The 20238-nt window shown below is 48.7% G+C and overlaps 1 protein-coding gene across 1 annotated transcript in view; it reads right to left on the bottom strand.

Moving 5' to 3' along the window:
- Nsg2 (neuronal vesicle trafficking associated 2) overlaps positions 1-20021 on the bottom strand; it is a 56840-nt gene extending 36819 nt beyond the window's left edge. The window contains exons 1-3 of the mRNA XM_041676576.1: positions 19812-20021; positions 18754-18904; positions 4188-4271 (exon numbers count right to left, since the gene is read on the bottom strand). Coding sequence (XP_041532510.1) covers positions 4188-4271; positions 18754-18882 — 213 coding nt within the window. The 5' untranslated portion in view covers positions 18883-18904; positions 19812-20021. The remainder of the gene's footprint in view (positions 1-4187; positions 4272-18753; positions 18905-19811) is intronic.
- Between the last annotated feature and the right edge of the window lie 217 nt (positions 20022-20238).

Below are 20238 nucleotides of genomic sequence, written 5' to 3'. Positions count from 1 at the left end.
CCAACCTTTCTTACTATTGGTGGTTATGGCTGTTATGAGATCATGGCTATATTGTAGGGAGGACAGCAGGGACGGAGGAAGTAAGGGAGGTTAAGGGTAAAAAGAAGGTACTACATGTAGGCATGAAGTTGTCAAAGAACATATTTAATATAAGGTAATGAAAAATAGCTTCGTCTTAGGAAAAGACCTAACTCTAGAGGACACTGTTACAAAGTGGGGGTCACCAGCGAACCTTAACATTGAACTGGCTACAGCCTTCCATGACTCCTCTATATCTCTCCAGATACATCCCCATGGGAAGGAAGAGAAAGGCTCAGAGCCCAACCAAGAGACAAATCCAGCTTCTTAGGCAGGAAGCTGGGAACCAAACAGAAGGGCAAAGGCCACACCACAGAGAGAATAAATGGGCATTGCTTAAGTACCCAGAGTATTCCAGAATCTCGAGCTCTTTGTCATCTCAAGAGTGTGCCCTGTGTTCACCCGTGAGGAACTAGAGAATGTCGGAAGGCTAAAGGGATTTTCCTAGGTCATGAACTGCATCCTCAAGGCCCCGGTGTTGCTCTGAATGCCCCTCATCCCCATAATATAATGGTTTCCAAACACAACAGTCAGTTCCCACTAATGGACTAGCCCTGGAACAAACAGGCTTGGTGCATGGGTCCCTCCCACAGCACAGCATCTTCCACTCTCCTAGCACGGCTGCAGTGCTAGTCCTTCCAAGGCACTAGCACCTCCTATACCACTAGTGGCCTCCATAGAGCAATAACCTTCCATGCCACCGTGACCATTCATAGTGCCAGTACTGTTCATGGCACCAATGCCCTTTGCAGCACCAGAGCCTTCCATAGCAACAGTGCAGTCCTTAGCACCAGCACTACTGATAGCGCCAACATCCTTCTTGGCACCAGCACAACCACAGCACCTGTCTCTTCCTCAAGATCACTACTTTCCTTAGCACCAAGACTTCCTGTAGTAACAGGACCTTCCAAGGTACTGCCGCTTCCACAGTACCAGAATCTTCCATAGCAGGAGAACCTTCACCAGCACCCTCTCTCCATAATACCATATTCTCCGTGACACCAGAAGCCTTGGACATCACAGTGCCCTCCTTGTCATCATCATCTCATAGCCCAGGATCCTCTCCACCACCAGGACCTTCCTCTAGAGCCCCAGTTCTTCCAGAGTGTAACTGCCTTCTGTGTCACCTGCGCCTCCCATGGCAGCACCACACTTCCCCGTGGAGCCCTGACCTATGTGCATCGGATGCCCCTATGCCACCAGCACCTTCACGACGCTAGAGCCACCCAGAACACCATGTCTGTGACACCCATTCTCCAGTGCACCATGAACTTCCACAGCACCAGCTCCTCCATAGTTCCAGAGTATCCACGCACCAGACAACACCAGAATGTTCTAGAACATCCTTTTACATTCTGCAGCAAAGGCAGTTTAGCCGCATCCCCAGGTCCCAGGGCGCAGGAAGGAAGGATTTGCTCCCGGTAGCCTGTGGACACTCTCCTTGCATTCTGCAAGAACTGGAGAGTGCCTGGGGTGGGGTGGGGTGGGGTGGGGGTGGGCAGCAACTGCTGGTTAGCACCAAGTTCTCTAAGGCTATCTGCAATGATGCACCCCCAGCTCTGCTTCTCTAGCTGAAGTCTCCATCCATAACTTCAGGGACACCTAAGGATGCAAGGCTACCTCCTCCACCCACCACGACTCTAAGCTCAGAACATCTTCCCAGCCTCTTGCCTGCTTGGAAGGTTCCCCTTGGGTCCAGCCAGAGGAGTTCAAACCTCCTTTCCCAGGCAAAAATAAGTCTCACGAGTCTGCTCCCACAGCAGCCTTGGTGTATCCCTGAGCCCCAGAGAGCTCATTCATGGAAGACCCTCAGACTCTTCTTAATTACCACACAGCCTCCTCACCCTCCTCCCGCACCACCCTCTAGCCAGCAGATGCAGCCTCTGCAAAGCCCAGAGGAAGCTCTCTGAAGAAAGATGAAAACCAGGCTAATTAACACTTCAAGCTTTACATAAGCAAATGAGAATTTGCTTCACCCCCGCCCCTTTGGTTCCAAAAAGGCAGAGCTTGTCCCCACCTACACTTGACAGTGCTCAGGAAAGGCTGCTAGGGAACCACAAGCCTTTTGTGACCCACCAGGGCCAACTGGGCCAAACTGCGTGAGGGGCCTTCCGCAGACCGGGACCCCGGCAGAGTCACCCTTGTTCATTCTCTTACCTGACTCATTCTTGCTCTATCTGGCAGTAATGAACTGCTGGCAACATGGATGGGCAGAAAGGCCAGACAGGCCTAGCTCTGATGCTGGCTTTGACATTGGTAGCGGGCCCAGCAGATTTAATCAATCCCTGAGCCATAGTTTTCTTTTGATGAATGGAGGTGGGGTTATACCAATCTTAGCCCCTCTGTCTGTCTCTGTCTCCGTCTCTGACTGTCTTGTCTTTCTCTCTTTCTCTCTGTGTGCATACTAAGGCAAGCATGTGCAGTCAGGGGACAACTCTATGGAGCCGTCTCTCTCTCCTTTATGTGGGTTCTAAGAGACAAACTTAAATCTCCATGCTTGTCACATGCTGAGCCATCTTGCCAGCCCGAAAAAGTAAACCTTGAGAATTTATAAAATAGTCTATTATAGAGATATGGTTTATTTATAAAATCAAGAGGAAGAAAGAAGGTCTGTCTAACCTTGTCTAATATTTTGATTCATATATAGTTCTTCTGTAAGAATTCGTATGTGTGACTCTGGGCATTTTGTTGTGAACTCTGCTGCCAGGACAAGTCAGCTTTGTCCCAAGGCCAGATATGTCCACATCATCACCACAATCCCTGCTTTCCCCTCAGCCCTCTGTGCTCATTCCTGCAGGTAGCCACGCACAGCAAGAGCCAGTTCCACGCTCACTAGGTCCACACTGCACAGCGGAAGCTAAGGTGACGGTAAGTGAACAGTCCCCGCCTTCTCAAGGGAGCCAGCCTCCAGGCTCACACCCCCAGTCACTCACATAGAGATTTAGTGTAAAGCGAGATTGTCAAAGGCAGAAAGGAGCCCACTCCAGCCCCCAGACGATCAAGGGCCATGCTCACTTTCAGTCTTTGGCTCTGCTTTCTTCGCTATCCGTTTACTAATCTTGTTGATTTTCACTTGGACAATTACAGTGACAGTCTCCCATTTAAAGTCTTGCTACCACATGTCATTATGTGACAGATGATACAGTTTTTCTAAGAGCGAAATTCATCCACATCTCTCCTCTACTGACAGTCCTTCAGAGCCTCCCATAGCTTTCCCCATACAACCTAAGTTTTACCCACATGGCCCACAAGACTTGAGACTGCATATTACCCACATCTGATTTATCTGTTTCTCCCCTATTTTTCTTCTAAAGCACAGCCTCATTGCCCTTGTTCCTATTGGTGCTAATGTTCCTATAGCCTTGGGGCCTTGGCACAGCTATTCTCTCTCGGTCCCCAGCACCCTTGTTCCTGCTGCATGCTGGGCTTCTCTTCCTGTCAGTTCCTAAGAGACTCCCCAGGCGCTAACCTTAGCTTCTTTCATCTGCATGCAGCATGCATCGCTGCTGCTCTCTCCACTCCTAGTGACTCTACTCCCTCTGCACACAGCATGCATTGCTGCTGCTCTGTCTACTCTCAGTGATTCTACCCCCTCCGCACACAGCATGCATTGCTGCTGCTCTGTCCACTCCTAGTGACTCACCCCCTCTGCATGCAGTATGCATTGCTGCTCTGTCCAATACTGGTGACTCTACCCCCTTTTCAAAACAAAAACAAAAACAAAAAATCCAACCCACTGGTTTGTATCTGTCAGCTTCCCTTTCCTGGTTTTCTGTGGCTTATGGTCAAAGCCTCTGACTAAAATTTGCCTTTCTTCATATGTTCCTGACATATCTCCCGAAGACTGTAAAGAAAATGCAGGAAGAAGGGGACAAGGAAAAAAAAAAAGAGAGGCTGTAGATAGATAGCCTTTATCAATTATCAAATCTGATGAAGCCCAAGAACCTGGGATGAACTCTTGTCCTGTGATTAACCTCAGTGGCAGAGCCCATGTGACTTCCAGAATCCCTCCTGAAATAGCCTGTACTGCTTCCCTCTTCCCCACTGTCCCCGTGCCACCAGCAAGCCCCTCCTTTCTTCCCTTCTTGTCACTCTGCCAAGGAACTGACCGTAAATTCAGCGATCTTCGGCACCCGGAACTTCCCTTTGTTCCTCTGCTCCGGCTGGTACTCTGTTCTTGTCTTCACGATCACCTGCAATGTTGGACCAGTGTTAGCACAGAGACAAGTGCTTCCCTTTCCCTTCCCTCTGGCCACCAGGACTTGCTCTCCATCTCACAGACATCAGGAATGATGAGCCCCCTTCCAAACACATGACCCTCATCCCAGCAAGCAGGGTGACGATGTTGACTAGACCTCTCCAGATGTTTGTGTATTATGGGTATTCCTGCCCATAGAAATGCATAGCTCACTTTGACAAAGGGGAATCATTGATCATAGGTTTATAGGCCACTCTACCAGGCAATTCATGTTCTTTTCCAGTTTTCCACTTTGCCAACAAACGTGTGTGTGTGTGTGTGTGTGTGTGTGTGTGTGTGTGTGTGTGTGTTAGGGATGTAACTCAGAGTCAAATGTCTGCTCAGCAAGTGTTCTACCACCGAGTTAGGCTCTCAACCCTTCATTTTGCCCTTTCCTTTCTTCCGTATTGACCAAATGCATTCTTTGACGATTTCCATCACTGATTGCAGTGCATTCTGCCTAGCCTCCCTCCTCCCGCCCTGCCATACCTCACTCCTCCTGGCAGGTCCCTTCCCGCACTCATGTCTTTTTGTTTTGTTATCCACTTATTTATCCAGGACCATTTGTGTGCCCATGGGCTCAGACTGGCCCTAGGATGCTGGAGGGCTCACTGTTTGATCCACAACTGAAGAGGGTCACCATTCCCAGAATCCACCGGTTTAGTCGGTGGAACTATCCACCAATAGTTCAACAGGGAGGAGTAGGGCCTCTGTGAGATTCTCCTGGGTCCAGGATTGGCTGTTGATAGGCCCAATGCAGGTGGCCACAGCTGCTATGGAATCGTGTTTGGAATGGCTTTGCCGTGCCCTGATTATGGCATCTTCTTTTGATGCAGTGTGTTTCATATAGGTCCACTGCATCTGATATTTAACTTAAAAAAAAATTATGTGTATTTGGGGAGGGCATGGACATGCTGAGGTATTTGTATGGAGGTCAGGGGACAACCGGGGGATTCAGGGCTCTCCTTCTACTGTGTAAGTTCTGCGGACTGAGCTTAGGTTTTGATGGCAGGTGCCTTTTCCTGCTGAGCCATCTCATTGGCTCCACAGTTGATTCTTTTTTAATTAAAAGTTATTACATTTTTCAATTTTACACAGAGACACCACACGCTCCTTATACCTTATCCTTCTAAAGATGATACAAGGTAGGAATTGCTTTGTTTGACCAATGAGGAAACTGTAGTTAGAAGGTTACTAACTTTCCTAAGGTCACAAAGACACTGCCCACTAACAACTCTGCCATTCACACCAGGGTTCAGCAGACTCTAAAGCTGTCTGCAGCTGATCTTCCATTGGCAAGTGTTTAGGGCACTTCCACAGTCTGGGTTATAAAAACAAGTTATGATTAATAACCTATTGGTTAATCCTCTGCACACATTCTTAGTTGTAATATAATTTGGGGATTGGCACAAGGAAAAAGGAAGGCATTTGTTCAGCCCATTGCACCGTCTCCTTTCCCTGGAATCTATTTTGGCGGCATATTTTACCGAGGTGCGCTGCTACCTCACACGGCTTTTATGGACCTCCACCCCACTTTGTGGACTCAGAAGGAAAAAAAAAAGAAACCCAACAAATAGTTTGCAGTTATTGCCATGTGTTAAGGCACCGTGGACAACACAGAAACTGACCGAGCTGTGAGGCCCCACCTGAAGCTACAGACTCTGGCCACCCCACAGCCCTTTATGTCTCATACTAAACAGAGTACCTGGTACTGCCACAGGGGACTGTTTCCACTCCACAATGCACTGAACTTCTTGGTGCTCCTGATAGCAGCCTGAGTCAGGTATGTTCACAGGTAGGGCTTTCCTGTCCTGCCCGGGGTGGGTGGGTGGGGTTGGGGGAATGCTGGTTCTGTTCTCTTTATATGTTCCTTTCACAGACTGCTTCGCAGAGACCCTTCCGTGAGTGAACAACATCACACAACCCTGGAGACGGGGAAAAGACCAACCAGGGGCCTTGACAAGAGACCCTAACATGCTGTGACAGGGCCATGGAGCTAGGACCGGAGGGCAAGCCAGATCTGACAGCCAATGAGAAAAATGAGAATTTCAGTCCTGCAACCACAAGGAAGGGAATTCATCCAACAGCTCAAGTGAGCTTGGATGAGGATCCAGGGATAGATGGGGATGCAAGCCAACTACACCTGACTATGCTAAGACTGACTTCCAAAACCTCACAAAAACTCGAAGGTGAGAAACTTGCATTGGCTCAAGATAGCAGCAGGGAACTAGTTTCCCCACTCACGTGCCTGGGCCCACTCCCCACCTACTGGTGCAGGCCCATCCCTTCCACAGCCATGGCCAACAGCCTCCACTCGAGCCTCTTTCCCTCAGATGCCAGATGGGAAGGAGCATTTACTCTGAGTCTTCTTGTTGCCTCTCTGTTGTATGGACACCCTGCCCAGAGCCCCCGATAGAGCTTAAGGCCTTCTTCGTTGTTTGGTGTAAATGAGAAAGGGCCTATACTCCTGCCATCACATTGAGCACTTAGAGGTTGCTTCTCTAGTGTCTCTTTCCTTTTCCTTATCTTTTCCTGAATCAGAAGCTCCCTGGGTTCCTTTCAGGTGCTCACTCACCCCCCTCCCACTTGTGATCTGGTGGGATTCTCCCCCTCCCTTCATGACTGCAATGGTATCTAGTTAGACAAAGGCAAGCAGGAAACACTGTCTTGACATCAGCATGTCACTCAGTTCAGATAGATGCATTAGATACAAGGCACCACTATAGCCTTATGGGAAGAAGCCCCCCCCCCCCCCCCATTTCCATGGGTTCCCTGAAGTGCTGTTTTCCCTAGCACGATGCTGTAGGGACTTAAGCCCTGAGGGAGCAACTGTTGCTACTCCAAGAACAACCCGGGGGAGAACGAGGGTGGCCACATGAGCAGGGCAACACCACAATACCATGGCGCGTCCCACAGATGTCATGTTAAACACAAGAAATCAGACCCCAGCAGGCCTTTTAGACACCGTGGATTTTGCTGATGTCTTCAGGTAAGTGTGGAGCTAACATGGAATGAACTTGGCCACTACAGAAGTTATTTGTTTTAAATATGCACACGTCTCCCTTGGCGGTGCTGAGGGGGCAGAGTTGGGGCCAGAGCCCTGCCATCTGCATCTTGTTCTGCTCTGAGTGCTGATGAAATGCTCTAGGTGCCCTGGGTAATTTTTTTTAATGAAAAAAAATTATTTTATATCGGCTTCAGGGACCTGCCAAGGGATGGTCAGGTACCTCTGCCTGGTATGTGAGCACTCTCAGCTATTCCTTTCTTTTTAGAAAGGCCACATGTTCTCCAACATGGTCCCCACAATTGATCTTCTTAGAGCCCAAGTCTGTTTCAAGCACATAGGCCCTTCTACCTGGAGTAAGTAGCCAGCGTACAGCCCTTAGGATCCATCAGTTCTGGTACCATCCTGGTACCACTCTGGTGTATCACTTAGGATCCATCACCTCTGGTACCACCCTGGTACCACTCTGGGGTATCATTTAGGATCTATCAGTTTTACATGGTCAATGGAAACAAAATTGGAAGCTTCCATTTGGGTCTTTCCCAGGATAGATCCCTCAGCTGCCTGGACCCAAGGCCGGAGTCAGGAGCCTGAAGAAAGAATGCCACAGAGTACCATGCTGCTCAACTAGGCCACGCGGGATGCTACACAGGTTGTATGAACATCTGACTTAGGATATCGTCCTTCCAGATCTGGAAGCAGTCCTATGAAGTTCCACAGGCCTGCTGTCCCCCTTCTCCTTGAGACTTTCTGCTCCCTCGGTCTATTCTGATCAGCCATCCTCGGCTTTCAGCCTCTAGCCTCTCCCCTTCCTTCCAGGTTCTTCATTCTAGGGTGTCACTGGGACTTTACAGAGCAAGTTCTTCGTCACTCTCAGTCCTTGCCTGTGCCCAGGCCTGTGTGTCCCCCTTGTGCCGTCATGCCTAGTGCATCTTTCGTTCTCACGACTCTCAGTGGACATCTCTACCCAGCTCGCGGAGACTCAGCCTACCTGATGCTCTCGGATCTACACACCCACATTTGCCGTGGTCACACTCAAGCTGCAGGGCTCTACCTCACCCTTCTCCTCTATCCTGCACTCTCATGCCTATAGAATCTGGGCTGGAAAACAGCATCATTCAAACTGTGCTGGTCAGTTTTATGTCAATTCGACACAAGCTAGAGTCATTCGGGAAGAGGGAACTTAACTAAGAAAGTGCTCCCATCAGATTGGCCTGTGTGAGGGTCCAGCTCACTGTGGATGGTGCCACCCTGAAGCAAGTGGTCCTGGTGCTATAAGAAAAGAGGCTGAGCAAGCCTGGAAGAGCAGGCCATAAGTCAGCACTTCTCTCTGGCCTCTGCATCAGTTCCTATCTTGAGTGTCTGTCCTAAATTCCCTGGATAATGGACCACAGCTGTAAGACTCATTGAACCCTCTGCTGCCCAAGTTGCTTTTGGTCACGGTGTTTCATCACAGCAACGGAGACTTTAACCAAGTCAATACCATTGTTTAGTTCGGATGAAATGTAGGACTCTCGTTCCTTCTGTTTCCAAATCCATTCCATCAAGTCATTTGTTTCAGCTGCTATCTGTCCAAACCATCCTCAAAGAACACATTTATCTCGTGATACTTCCTTGCACCCCCTTTATCTCTCTTCAGTTTGGCTCTAAACATGTTTCTTGCTTCTATTCTGGCCTCCCTAGACTCAAAGAAACCATCTTTCTAGGTGGAGGGAGGAGCATACACTGGCAAAGAGACCCAGGAGGCTGACACCTGGTGGAACCACACAGGCATCTTGGAGTGGCCAGAGAACAGGGTCACCGGGGGAGTGATAGAGATGAAGTTGGAGGGGCAGGCAGAAGCTGAAAGGGCTCTCTTATCACCATGGAGAGATGGCCCTAAGGGCACAAGGAGCTGAAGGAAGGTTAACAAGGTAGCCTCCCTAGGTCCAGCCACTGGGAGGAAGCTGTGGTGGGGGCAGAACTGGAAGCCCCTCCTACAAAGTTACAGAATTCGAGCTGCTATCAGGAGTATCAGGAAGATGCTCAGTGCTTTGGTCCTGTGGAGTAGAACCAGAAACATTTCCCTCTGTCTTGGAAGGGGAGGGGGACGTGAAAGGAGGGAGGGAGAGAAAGAAAGAGAGATTTCACAAAGAACGCAAAGAAACGACCTCTGCATCATCGGCATCATCATGGATAGCTGCCTCCTGGCCCCAGTTAAAACAAGACAGGGCCCTGGTGCCTTAACTTGATTTGTAAAAGAAATGGGCTAGAGGTGGGGGTGGAGAGGAATGAAAAAACTGTCCTAGCCCGTTCATTATTAAAAGGATTACAGCCATTTAACAAACGAGGCTCCAGGGTTTTAAATATTGTGGGTATGGACAAAGTCACTTTGTTTTGTCTCCTGCTTACACATTGGTCTCCCATTGTCCTTTCAAGCTGCTAATATGAACATAATTTAATATAACCGACACTGGGAAAATGGGATAAATTATTCATTCCCAGAGGATGCCCTTTCCCCCCGCCAGTTTCTATTCCTCACCCCCCCCCCCCCCACTTCACCAGCAAGGCTAGATCACAGACGGTGGTTCAGATGGCTCAAAGTGCAGATCATAAAAATTTAAACTAATACTTCCCCGAATTATCAATAATGAAGAGGTTCCCACACGGAGAGTCCCCAGGATTGGCAGGAACAATAAATGAAAGTGCAGAAGAGCTGACAAGGAGCAAAATTGTGTTTTTATGAGTCGGAGTTGCAGAAGCCAAATATAGACCTTCACTGTAGTCACGGCTCATCCCTGCAGCAGGGCGAGGGCAGCCACGGGCACATCCATGCTGGGGACGCTCTGAGGAGGGCTGCTCTAACTTCCTTCCTTTCCTCCTTTTCTTTCTTTCCTTTATCTTGGTTTGTTTTTTGAGACAGGGTTTCTCTGTGTAGCCCTGGCTGTCCTGGAACTCACTCTGTAGACCAGGCTGGCCTCGAACTCACAGATCCTCCAGCCTCTGTCTCCCGAGTGCTGGGATTAAAGGTGTGCGCCACCACTGTTGGTCAACATCACCTTGGGAGGTAGCGCCAGGTGCTTGGCACTGTGCCGAAAGCCTGCCATCCTGAGCTTCAGCCATCTCGTGACCTCTGGTGTGGGTGACACTTGACAGGAGAGACTGAGGCCCAGGGAGAACTGTGACCTCAATCCTCACCTAGCTGCTAGGAGGCAGTGCTGAATCAAGTCACCTCAAACATCCTGGTCCTGAGGGTCCTGGATGTTGCCAAGGCCCCACAAACCTGCTGCCAGAGGTGAGGGCAGAGGGAGGGAGGCTGGAAGAGGGCCAGGTGGGGCTGAGTCCTCACTCAGATCTTCCCTGTTTCTCTGCTCTTCACCTCATGTGTTCTCCTTGGATTAGATTTCCCCTGGGATCCTGAAAGCTGAGGTAGGGTGGAGAGCGCAGGTCAGACGCCAGTGCCCAGAGAGCTAGTGGCGGTCTATAGGGCCCCATCGATTTCACATTGGGAGACTGGAGCTGAGAGAAGGCAGACATTTGGCACACATCACACAGTGAGGCAAGTCAAAAGCAGAAGGCTAATATGAAGCTGCCACACAGGTCTGGGCTCTCTCCAGGGCTCTTTGCTTTGCCAGGTTTTTGCTTTCTTAGAGACAAAATATAAGGCAAGTGTGGCCAGAATGGCAGGAGCTCAGCTCCCAGCTTAACAACCCTCTGCAGGGGCTCACGAGGGGAGGAGAGCAAGGCAGCTGGCCCGTGCTGTTTCACCTTTGGTGAAATGGGATCAACATTTTAAAACAAAAGTCACAAAACTGAAAATCACGGACTTAAGTCTTTAAATGGCCCCCATTCTCATTCTCAAGCATTTAGCAGTTGAGACGCACACATCTCGTTTGTCTTCCAAGACCACGTGGGTTGTCAAAATGACAAGATTTTAATCTCTTATGCTAAATAATATTCCATTACGTATATTTTATGCTATAATGTATACATGTGTCAAAAGATCACATTTTGGGGGCCTGAAAGACGGCTTGGTGTTTAAGAGCACCCATTGCTTCTGCAGAGGACCAGAGCTTGGTCCCCAGCACCCACATCAAGTGGTTCACAATGTCTGTAACTCCAGCTCCAGGGGCTCTAGTGCCTTCTTCTGGCCTTGGAGAGCATGGCGTTCATGTACCCTTCCCCCACCACACGCCGAATTTAAAAACCACATTTTCTTTTGCTTCAGAAATGTGTACCATTTTCAAGTACCAATAAAACAAAAAAGAGACTAGAATTTATGCATATTGTTTTTATATGTGAGACCACGTTAGAATATGTTCTCATGGAGCAAACCACAAGTTGTCTCTTGCCCCCTAAGGTGATAGTCGCTCAGTGTTTTCCAGTTCACACCAGCGTTCACTTAGCCAGCCCTTCCTCCTCAACAGCCCAAATCAGTCTCATTTTTTGGTAATATCTATCGGGCATTGTATAACTGAAAAAAACTATGCTCATAGGATACATTCTTACCAATAAGAAGCACAAAAGCCAGGCGATGTCACCAGTTTAACTTAATAATGTTATATATCCTCTGAAAGGCTTCATTAAGTTCTGCAGCCAACAAGAATGTCCTAGGAGCAGGAGGAAAGAATCTAACAGGAGAGGGCAGGGAGATAGAGAACACATACGACCTAAAAGCAGAATGGGGGAGGCTGGGGTTGGAGAGGTGACTCAGAGGTTGAGAGCACTGGCTGCTCTTCAAGAGGACTGGGGTTAGCTGGGCAGTGGTGGCGCACATCTTTAGCCCCAACACTAAGGAGGCAGAGGCAGGTGGATTTCAGTGAGTTTGGGGCCGGCCTGGTCTACAGAGTGAGTTCCAGAACAACCAGAGCTACACAGAGAAACCCTGTCTCGAAAAAACAAAACAAAGCAAAACCATAACAAAGCAAAAAGAAATCCTGACTCGAAAGACCAAACAGACAAACAAACAAACAAATAAATAGAGGACTGGAGTTTGATATCCTAGCACCTACATGGTGACTCACAACTGTCTAAAACTCCAGTCTCAGGGGACCTGACACCCTCTTCTGGTCTCCATAGACACCAGGCAGACCGTGGTGCACAGAAATACATGCAGGCAAAATATGCGTGCACCCACACACAAAAGAAAAAACAGCAGAAGAGAGGAGAGCATAGAGGGAAGAAGAGTTAGCAGAGGAGAGGGCAGCCTTGGGGAGGATGGTAGAGAATAAATAAAAACAAAATATGAGGACATGTTTGCATTAAAGTGTCGCAGTGAGACTTATCCCTCTATCTGCTAACTTAAAAAGAATGGGAAAAAATTACTCAATTTAACATTTAAAAAAGCACATACTGAGGCTGTTTTTCCAAAACTTACCAACATGAGCATCATCGATATTTTTTGTTGAAAGTTGCTTTGTTTTTAAATTACAGAGACTTTGTACTCTGTGTTTACTGGGTAAAGTAAACCTTTTTTTTTTTTCTTTTTTCTTTTTAACCTATTCACAGGCACTTCCTGAGCCTCACCCAGTGTGGGGGATCAGAGAAACTTCTAGGAGCCTCTGTGTAGAGCAGGGTCCCAGGGAGGCTGTCCTGGGGAGGGGCTGGGGGTGAAGCTGCTCCCTGGGAGAGCCTGACAATTCCATTAAGGAGAAAGGGAAGACAGGAAGGCTGGGGGCAAGGAGCACAGCCCCAGCTCTGCCCAAGTCCTTCCACCTCTGTCCTGCGTGAATCCCAGCTCTCCCAGCCCTCACCCTTGAAGCCCATCATGCTCCTTTACAGTTTTCCACATGTTTTCCATGTTAGGTGACATTCTGAGTGTCCAGGGAAAGGAAGGAAACTGGGTCAATGAGCCCTCTCTGTGTTGTGCCTGAGCAAGGCCCTGGATACTTTTTACATTTTTTTCCTCTGATGGTAAGCTGTTAGGTGGACGCTGGGCCCACCTTCCAACTCCGACAACAATGAAGCCCTGAGTGGCTGAACAACCTGCACGAAGCCTCACGGCAGGCAAGCAGCTTGGCAAAGATCTGAACCCAGCTCTGTAGGATTGGAGAGTGTGTGTACTCTACCGTCAATTTCATTCTTCACAAACCATGAAGTGTGGCAGATGACAACAACTGATCTCAAAATCTTTCCATTCCTCTTCTCTAAAGGCAGGTTAGCCACCCATGCCCAAGACTCACAAAGACTTAACAACTAGCAGAAAGGAAATGGGCGTGGTTGGAACCTGGCCGCTAGCTCAGCAAGCACGTGATGGACTGGAGGCTTTGCCGAGGCAGGCATGTCTGTCTGTCACCTGCTGTCTGCAGCCCTGCCATGCACCTGCTGGCATCTCCAGGATCTCTGCGTGCAGAGTTCAGCTGCTTCTTTGGGTGAGACAGTCGGTCTAGTCTCTGAACTCACTTCTGCATTTGCAACGTGGGAGTCCTGGGTAGAAACCTCACAGTTTCCAAGGGTACCTTTTTGTAGTGAGAAGGCTCCAGAGGAGAACTGGGTATTCCAATTGTCTTAGTCGCCTTTCTACTGCTGTGACGAGACAGCATGGTCGAGGCAACTTAGAGAAGAGAGTTTGTTGGGGTTTACAGGTTCAGAGGGTGAGTCCATGACTGTTATGTTGGGGAGCATGGCAGCAGCTAGTCAGGGAGGTGCCAGAGCTGCAGCTGAGAGTTTACACTTCATGCACAAGTGGAAGGCAGAGAGAGAGAGAGAGAGAGAGAGAGAGAGAGAGAGAAAGAGAGAGAGAGAGGAAGAGAGAGGGGGGAAAGAGAGAGCTAACTGGGAAAGGCATGGGTTTTTGAAACTTACAAGCCTAGCCCCCAGGGACATACCTCCTCCAACAATGCCATACCTCCTAATCCTTCCTAAACATTTCCACCAACTGGAGGGCTGAGAATTCAAACATATGAGCCTATGGGGGCCGTTCTTTTTCCCATAACCCGGAGGATACTTGCCTGCTTGTCTCTGAGTCTATTTCCCCACACGCCTGGTGAAGAGATGAAGGGCATTTTTAAACACAGAAGGGGAGGCTTATTAAAAATTTCCATCTTCCTGCTGTGTGGCAGCACTAAATTAGTTCATGCAGAGCCAGTGACCTCGGGCTAAGTGACTAAATGCAAAAGAGCCAGGATAAGTTCTTCACAAGCCACAGCAGCTCCGGGTCTTGGTGAGAATCCACCCAGCTACTATTGCCATGGTGCCAGTCCCCACAGCACCGCTGCCTCACGCCCCAGCTGCGGGGTCTAGTCAGGCTCCTGCTTCTGCTCTTTTCCTTGTACCTTCAGGGAGCCTGGCCACCTTTACTGGGGTTAGGGACCATTGTGGGGCTGACCCTGTCCATCGTCCTTGGATGGCCCACAGCCTCAAGCATAAACCTCATAGAATGGAACTCCAGATCCTATTGTCTTCCTGAATTAAACTCTTTCCTTATGCTGGGGCCTACCTGACGCTCACCTCCTCATTCTCACCTCCTGCCTCCCCATCTCTTAGCATCTCCCACCAAACTCCTTCTCGTCTTATCATGGCCGTGTATACTTAGCTAGGCGCAGGATTTTCTGGGTGGGTAAACAGATGGAAGAATTGGTACCTTTTAGTAAGGTTGTTATAACTACAACTGAACTTGATGGTGGTCAGGGAAGGTCTCCAAGGGGCGTTCTGTCAGAACTTGGCTAAGGAAGATGAACACTGTCCTATCCAGCGCAGCTAAGAAGACTATGTTGAGGGAGGAATAGAGCCAGCATCTTGGAGAGCATGGAAAGTTGCAGGAGAAAGTTGGGATTCCAGGACACTAGGCCTTCAGTCCCGTAATGTACTCCTGTCTGTGATGTTTAGATATCCTGCTGAGTCTTGGTTTCTGTGTATGCATTTTTTTTTTTTTTTGGCATTTGGGGAAGGATAATTCTGTAGGGCATCAGTTCTGGCATTCTACTTCTTACCTGTGACATTTTGATATGTCACTTCACTGCTCTGAATCTTGGTTTCCTCACTGGTGAGATGTGTACACTAACATCTACCCCGGTGGAGCTTCTGGAAGATGAACTAAAATCACGGACCCAAGGCATGACTTCAGACAGGCTTACTACTATGATTTGGATATGGTTTGAGTGTCTCTCCAAGGACCATATGCTAAAACTGGGTCCTCAGGAGAGCTATGTTGAGTGATATGGAACTTTCAAGAGGCAGGGTCTAGGGAAGGATAATGAGGTCACTGGCGGCACTGCCTTCAGAAGGAATTAGTGTGGTTCTTCTGGAACTCATTCCTCAGAGAACCAAGGAAGACTCTTGCCTCCTGGCTCACTGTATGATCGATCTCTTCCCTTTCCACACGCTCCCAGCATGATGTCCTAGCCATGTTCTAGACCAGCCATGGCTGGCACTGTGCTTTCTGGGCCTCCAGTCTGGGAAACTGGCCTAGCTGCAGCTCTTTTCTTTATAAAGTGTCTAGCACCAGGCTTCTGCTATGACAACAGAAACTGACTAAGCAAGATTCCAGCATGGGTGAGGGAGGGGCTCATGGTGCCTCATCCCCAGCTGAGTGGGACTGGCAGTTGACGGTTGCTGGAAGAGGAGTCATTTTTCTTTGTGGGCATGGCCACTAGGAGGTTCCCTATGCCCGCAGTGGATGGTTTTATACCTATGTTCATATGGACAACATTAATTGGAATCTGAGTTATTTAAATAAAAAATTAAAGAAGAAGCAAATGAGGACATGAAATTGGGAGGAAGTCATTGTGGCGAGATCTCGGGGGAGCTGGAATGGAAATAGGGGTGTATGATCAAAATACGTTTCATACATACATGAAATTATTAAGGAATAATTAAAATATTTAGAAAAAAAGAAAGAAAATATAAATAAGGATTTGAATCCTCCTAAACATGTTTCTTGCAGTTTGCGATGGTAGCTGTCATTTAGAGAAACTGGCCTTTGAATCCGATTCTCCTTTAACACATTTGTTCTGCTCTCGGGGGGAAATTGTCTTCGCTTTTGTAAAGAACATAAAATCTGCACTGGAGACCTAGCTCGATGGAAGAGCACTTGTCTAGCATGTGTGATACACTCGCTCTAACATCCTGCCCTGAGAACGGAAACAAATCGTAATAAAATCTAAGTGATCAGCATGGAAAACCACTAAGACAATTCCTGCCTCAGAGAAGACGCAGGCCTAAGACACAGCTGATCCCTGTTGTGAGTTCCTGAGTGAGTCAGAAACAGGTCAAATCTGTGGACGCACAGACGGAGTTCATGCCTTGCTCCTGAAGTGGAAGGTTCTGGAATACCACCTCTGGATTCTGCATCTAGATGCTTCACCGACCTTTGCTTCGAGAAGGTACAGTTTCCTTAAACACTGGAACAAGAGAGATAGCTATTCCCTTACCAGGGTCTATTCACTAGTGAGAGGCTGAAGCAAAAGTGCGTGCATGCGTGTGTGTGTGTGCGTGCGTGTGTGTGTGCATGCGTGTGTGTGTGTGCGTGCGTGTGTGTGTGTGTGTGTGTGTGTGTATGCAAGAGCATGCGTGTGCTTGGGAGAGCACTTGAACATGTTTATTCTTGGCTTTGTTCCACTTGGCATCTGAGGCCATATATGATTTTGTTCTGACAGCCTAAGGTAGGAGCTTCCTCACTCCACAGAGGAGGAAGCTAACACCCACTTGATAGCGAGTCAGAGAGGAGCCCCAGAGGGAGCACTCGGTGTGCCTCTGCAGGGACTCCTGCATCTTTCAACACACAATATGAGAGAGATGATTAGTCTGGCCTTGGAATGACTCCCTGGTATGCCTGGACTGGTTGCTCGGTGGGAGGAAGAAACTCTCAGCGGGAGTTAGGAGAGTAAAGGGAGAGGGGGCAGACTATTCTCTAGATGGCCTGTAACTGTGTGGAAGGTTGTGGGGAGGTGGCCTCCCACGGTCCCTTGTCATTACCCACCTCTCAGACACATGCATGTGGCTACTAACTTGAACCTCAAGACACCTGTCTTCCTCAGAAACCTGCACTGGGGCCTAGATGGGGTTCAGACACTCTCACCTGGGCTTTCTGTGCACCTGGAGCCCCCCAACCTTGGGCTTGTAATATGAGTTTGCAATCCCAGACTCCCAGGTGTATTATGGGTCTGAAATCGAGTTTGCTCAACTTTGGCCGCACTCGGGGTTCTTGTGGGGAGACAGCATTTATGCTGATGGCTGGATCCCATCTCAAAGATTCTGTCAGAATTGCTTTGGCTGGGGGTGGGGGTGACCTCAACAATAGGAGTTTCTAAATTGCCTGGTGCTTCTAACATGAAGTAAAAGCTGAGTATGTCTGCCATGCCTGAGGCAAGTTCTCAGTGTGTCTCTTCACACTTCCTTAGCAGCCATGGCATTCAAAGCTCTTTTCAAAAGGCTTTATTAGTGTCTCAGGATAGCTCAACTGCTCTAATTCCACCACCCACCCTGACACATTCTTCTATCAGAAACCTCTGGGCTTTCAAAACAAATGACTCAGCCCCAGCCAATCAGCTGGCTCTTCATCTCGGTTTAGTTCCTCACCATTGATTGGATGGAGCCAAGTGGTTAAGACGCACAATACCCTCCTGGAGATGCCAATGAGAAAAATCGAACAGATGGGACGATCCATTGTTCCGTCTCCAGCCTGGGGGCAGGATCATTTACCTGCAAACCTCTCACGATGGGCAATAGCTCATCCCTTAAAGCCTCTGCGTTCTCGGCCAGACCTCACACACACTCTCCTGCCTATGTCTGTGGGATGACACCCCTCTGCCACCTCGGTTTCTTCCTTCAGGAGATGGGCCATCAGCCCGAGGCTGCTTCCCAGCCTCATTTCCCCAGACATTCTCCTGCAGCAGCACTGTCCCTGCGAGCTTCCCACACTCGTTTCCACCATTGCCTTAAATACGGTTCCTCCCCGAACCTGAAAGACTTCATTCACCTTCAAGACTAATCTGGATATTCTCCACTGTAGCTCACCTCTCCAGCCCTCCCTCTGCATCTCCCTGGCCCTCCCCACCCTTTGTGAGGCTTGGGTCCAGCATTTACCATGATGCACTGTGTTCATCTGAAGAAGGGTTTTGTAACTTAGTCTTTTTATAACCAATTCCTAGGACAGGGGCGACCTTAGCAGGTGCAAACTGCCGGACTGAATCCAAGTCTCTGCCTTCCTATCTGTACCAATCAATATTTGAAACACCTCAAGAAAATTGAGACAGGCTTTTTTTTCTTCATCCCCATGTAGAAGCTTATGTGTATGCACCTGCCATGATAACATCTTAACAAGAAAACATTAATTTGTTTGCCTGTATATGTAGAGATGAACAAACACCATAAATCTGCAATAACACAGGAGCTCTCGCTCCTGGATAGAGCATTTTCCAAGGATGGGAGCCGGGAGAATGAATGTGTTTGAGGGGTAAAATTTTTTGCTGGTTGGGGTAACCTGGGGGGCAAGGGAAGGAAGATCACCTATTACCTTCTCAGGAGCAGCCAGCTGTAAATGATTAACCTCCAAGGGCGTGATGAGGGGCACCGTCTGGAAGCCATCCTCCACCGTAGGTGGCTTGGCCCCCTTCTCTCCAGGGTTGCTGTTCAGCTTCACCATACTTCGGCTTTTATTCCCAGACCTAAGGCGAGCAGCAGGATTCTGGTTACGGCAGGAATGTGAGGGGCTGACGGCCGGCCACTACTGCTCCCTTCCAGCAGTGTCCAGTCTGGTGGTAACCGTCAACCACTCACTACATTTCCTGACGTGATTCCCATTGTCCAGGGAAACTTCCTTAGCCAGCAGACTGTGCCAACTGCCCACCGAGTTTACCAACCCTCAAATCAGGGAGCAGCAAAAAAAAAAAAAAAAAAAAGAAAAAAAAAAAGAAAAAAAAAAGAAAGAAAAAACCCCCCAGACCTTCATTTAAAAACAAAAAAAATACAAGCTTAGAAAAAAATAGCAAGACACTATGGCTAACACAGCTCTGGAACCCCACTGGCCAGCTTGTTCTCAGCACAAAAGGAAACTCCATTATTCTGGGTCCCCCTGCAGTAGGGTATACTTCACCTCACCACCCACACTGCTATTTTTGCCTTTTCTTCCTCGATTTCTAAAAATGTAATTAAATACATTCAGTATCTCTCTCAGTACCTTTTTTTTTTTACATAATATGTAGATCATACATGAGATTCAGGTTTCTAAATCAGAAAGAGGCTGTGTTGAACCTGATCTTGTTATTCAGCCATGAAATACCTCCATTCCTCAATAGCCAAGGGCTTTTTTTTTTTTTTCATGGAAAGTTAGCAGCCCCCATATTGCAAGACTGCCAACTAAATAAACAAAACACGTTTATTTTTCTCCGGCTCCCTTTAGAAGTCAAGCACTGCTTTCACCCCACCCTCCAAAGCCCAGCACAACTGAATCTCTCCTGTCAGTCCTGCGGGTGGGACATAACTGGGGAGGACAGGGTTGTCGTGGGGATGACAGGGAGGTAAGGGCTGGGAGGAGGCTGGGGAGTGGCACAACAAAAACAAATGCCTACTTACTGTGCCGCGCTGGTGGGGGTCAGGGCAGAGTCAAGCCAATATGCAGAGGAGGAGGACAAGCCCAAGTCCTCCCTCCACAGCCCGAGCCGCTGTCGCTGAGAAAGCAGCCCTCGCGTGCCGGGATCCGGAGCTTCTGAGAGCGAGGCGCCAGCGCTCAGAGAAGATCTCGGCAGCTGCCAGCCTGCTCGCCTGCTCGCGCCTCCCACCAGGGACGGCTCCCACACCACCTGTCATCTGGCACCACCTGCTGTTTCTCATGCATGGCCACAACCCCTGCATAGGACAAACGGCTTTGAAAAAGTGGAAGGGATTTTGGTTATGCCAACGATAATCTGGCTTTTAAAAATTATATAGTTACGTAAAATGTGATTCTTGAATCTTTGGGGGGGGGGCTGGAAGGGTCTCTCTTTCTTTCTTTCTTTCTTTC

Source organism: Microtus oregoni, unplaced genomic scaffold (genome assembly GCF_018167655.1).
Source record: "Microtus oregoni isolate MIOR12 unplaced genomic scaffold, Mior012 000027F_ref0000203, whole genome shotgun sequence".
NCBI lineage: Eukaryota > Metazoa > Chordata > Mammalia > Rodentia > Cricetidae > Microtus > Microtus oregoni.
This window is presented reverse-complemented; position numbering and strand designations above follow the sequence as displayed.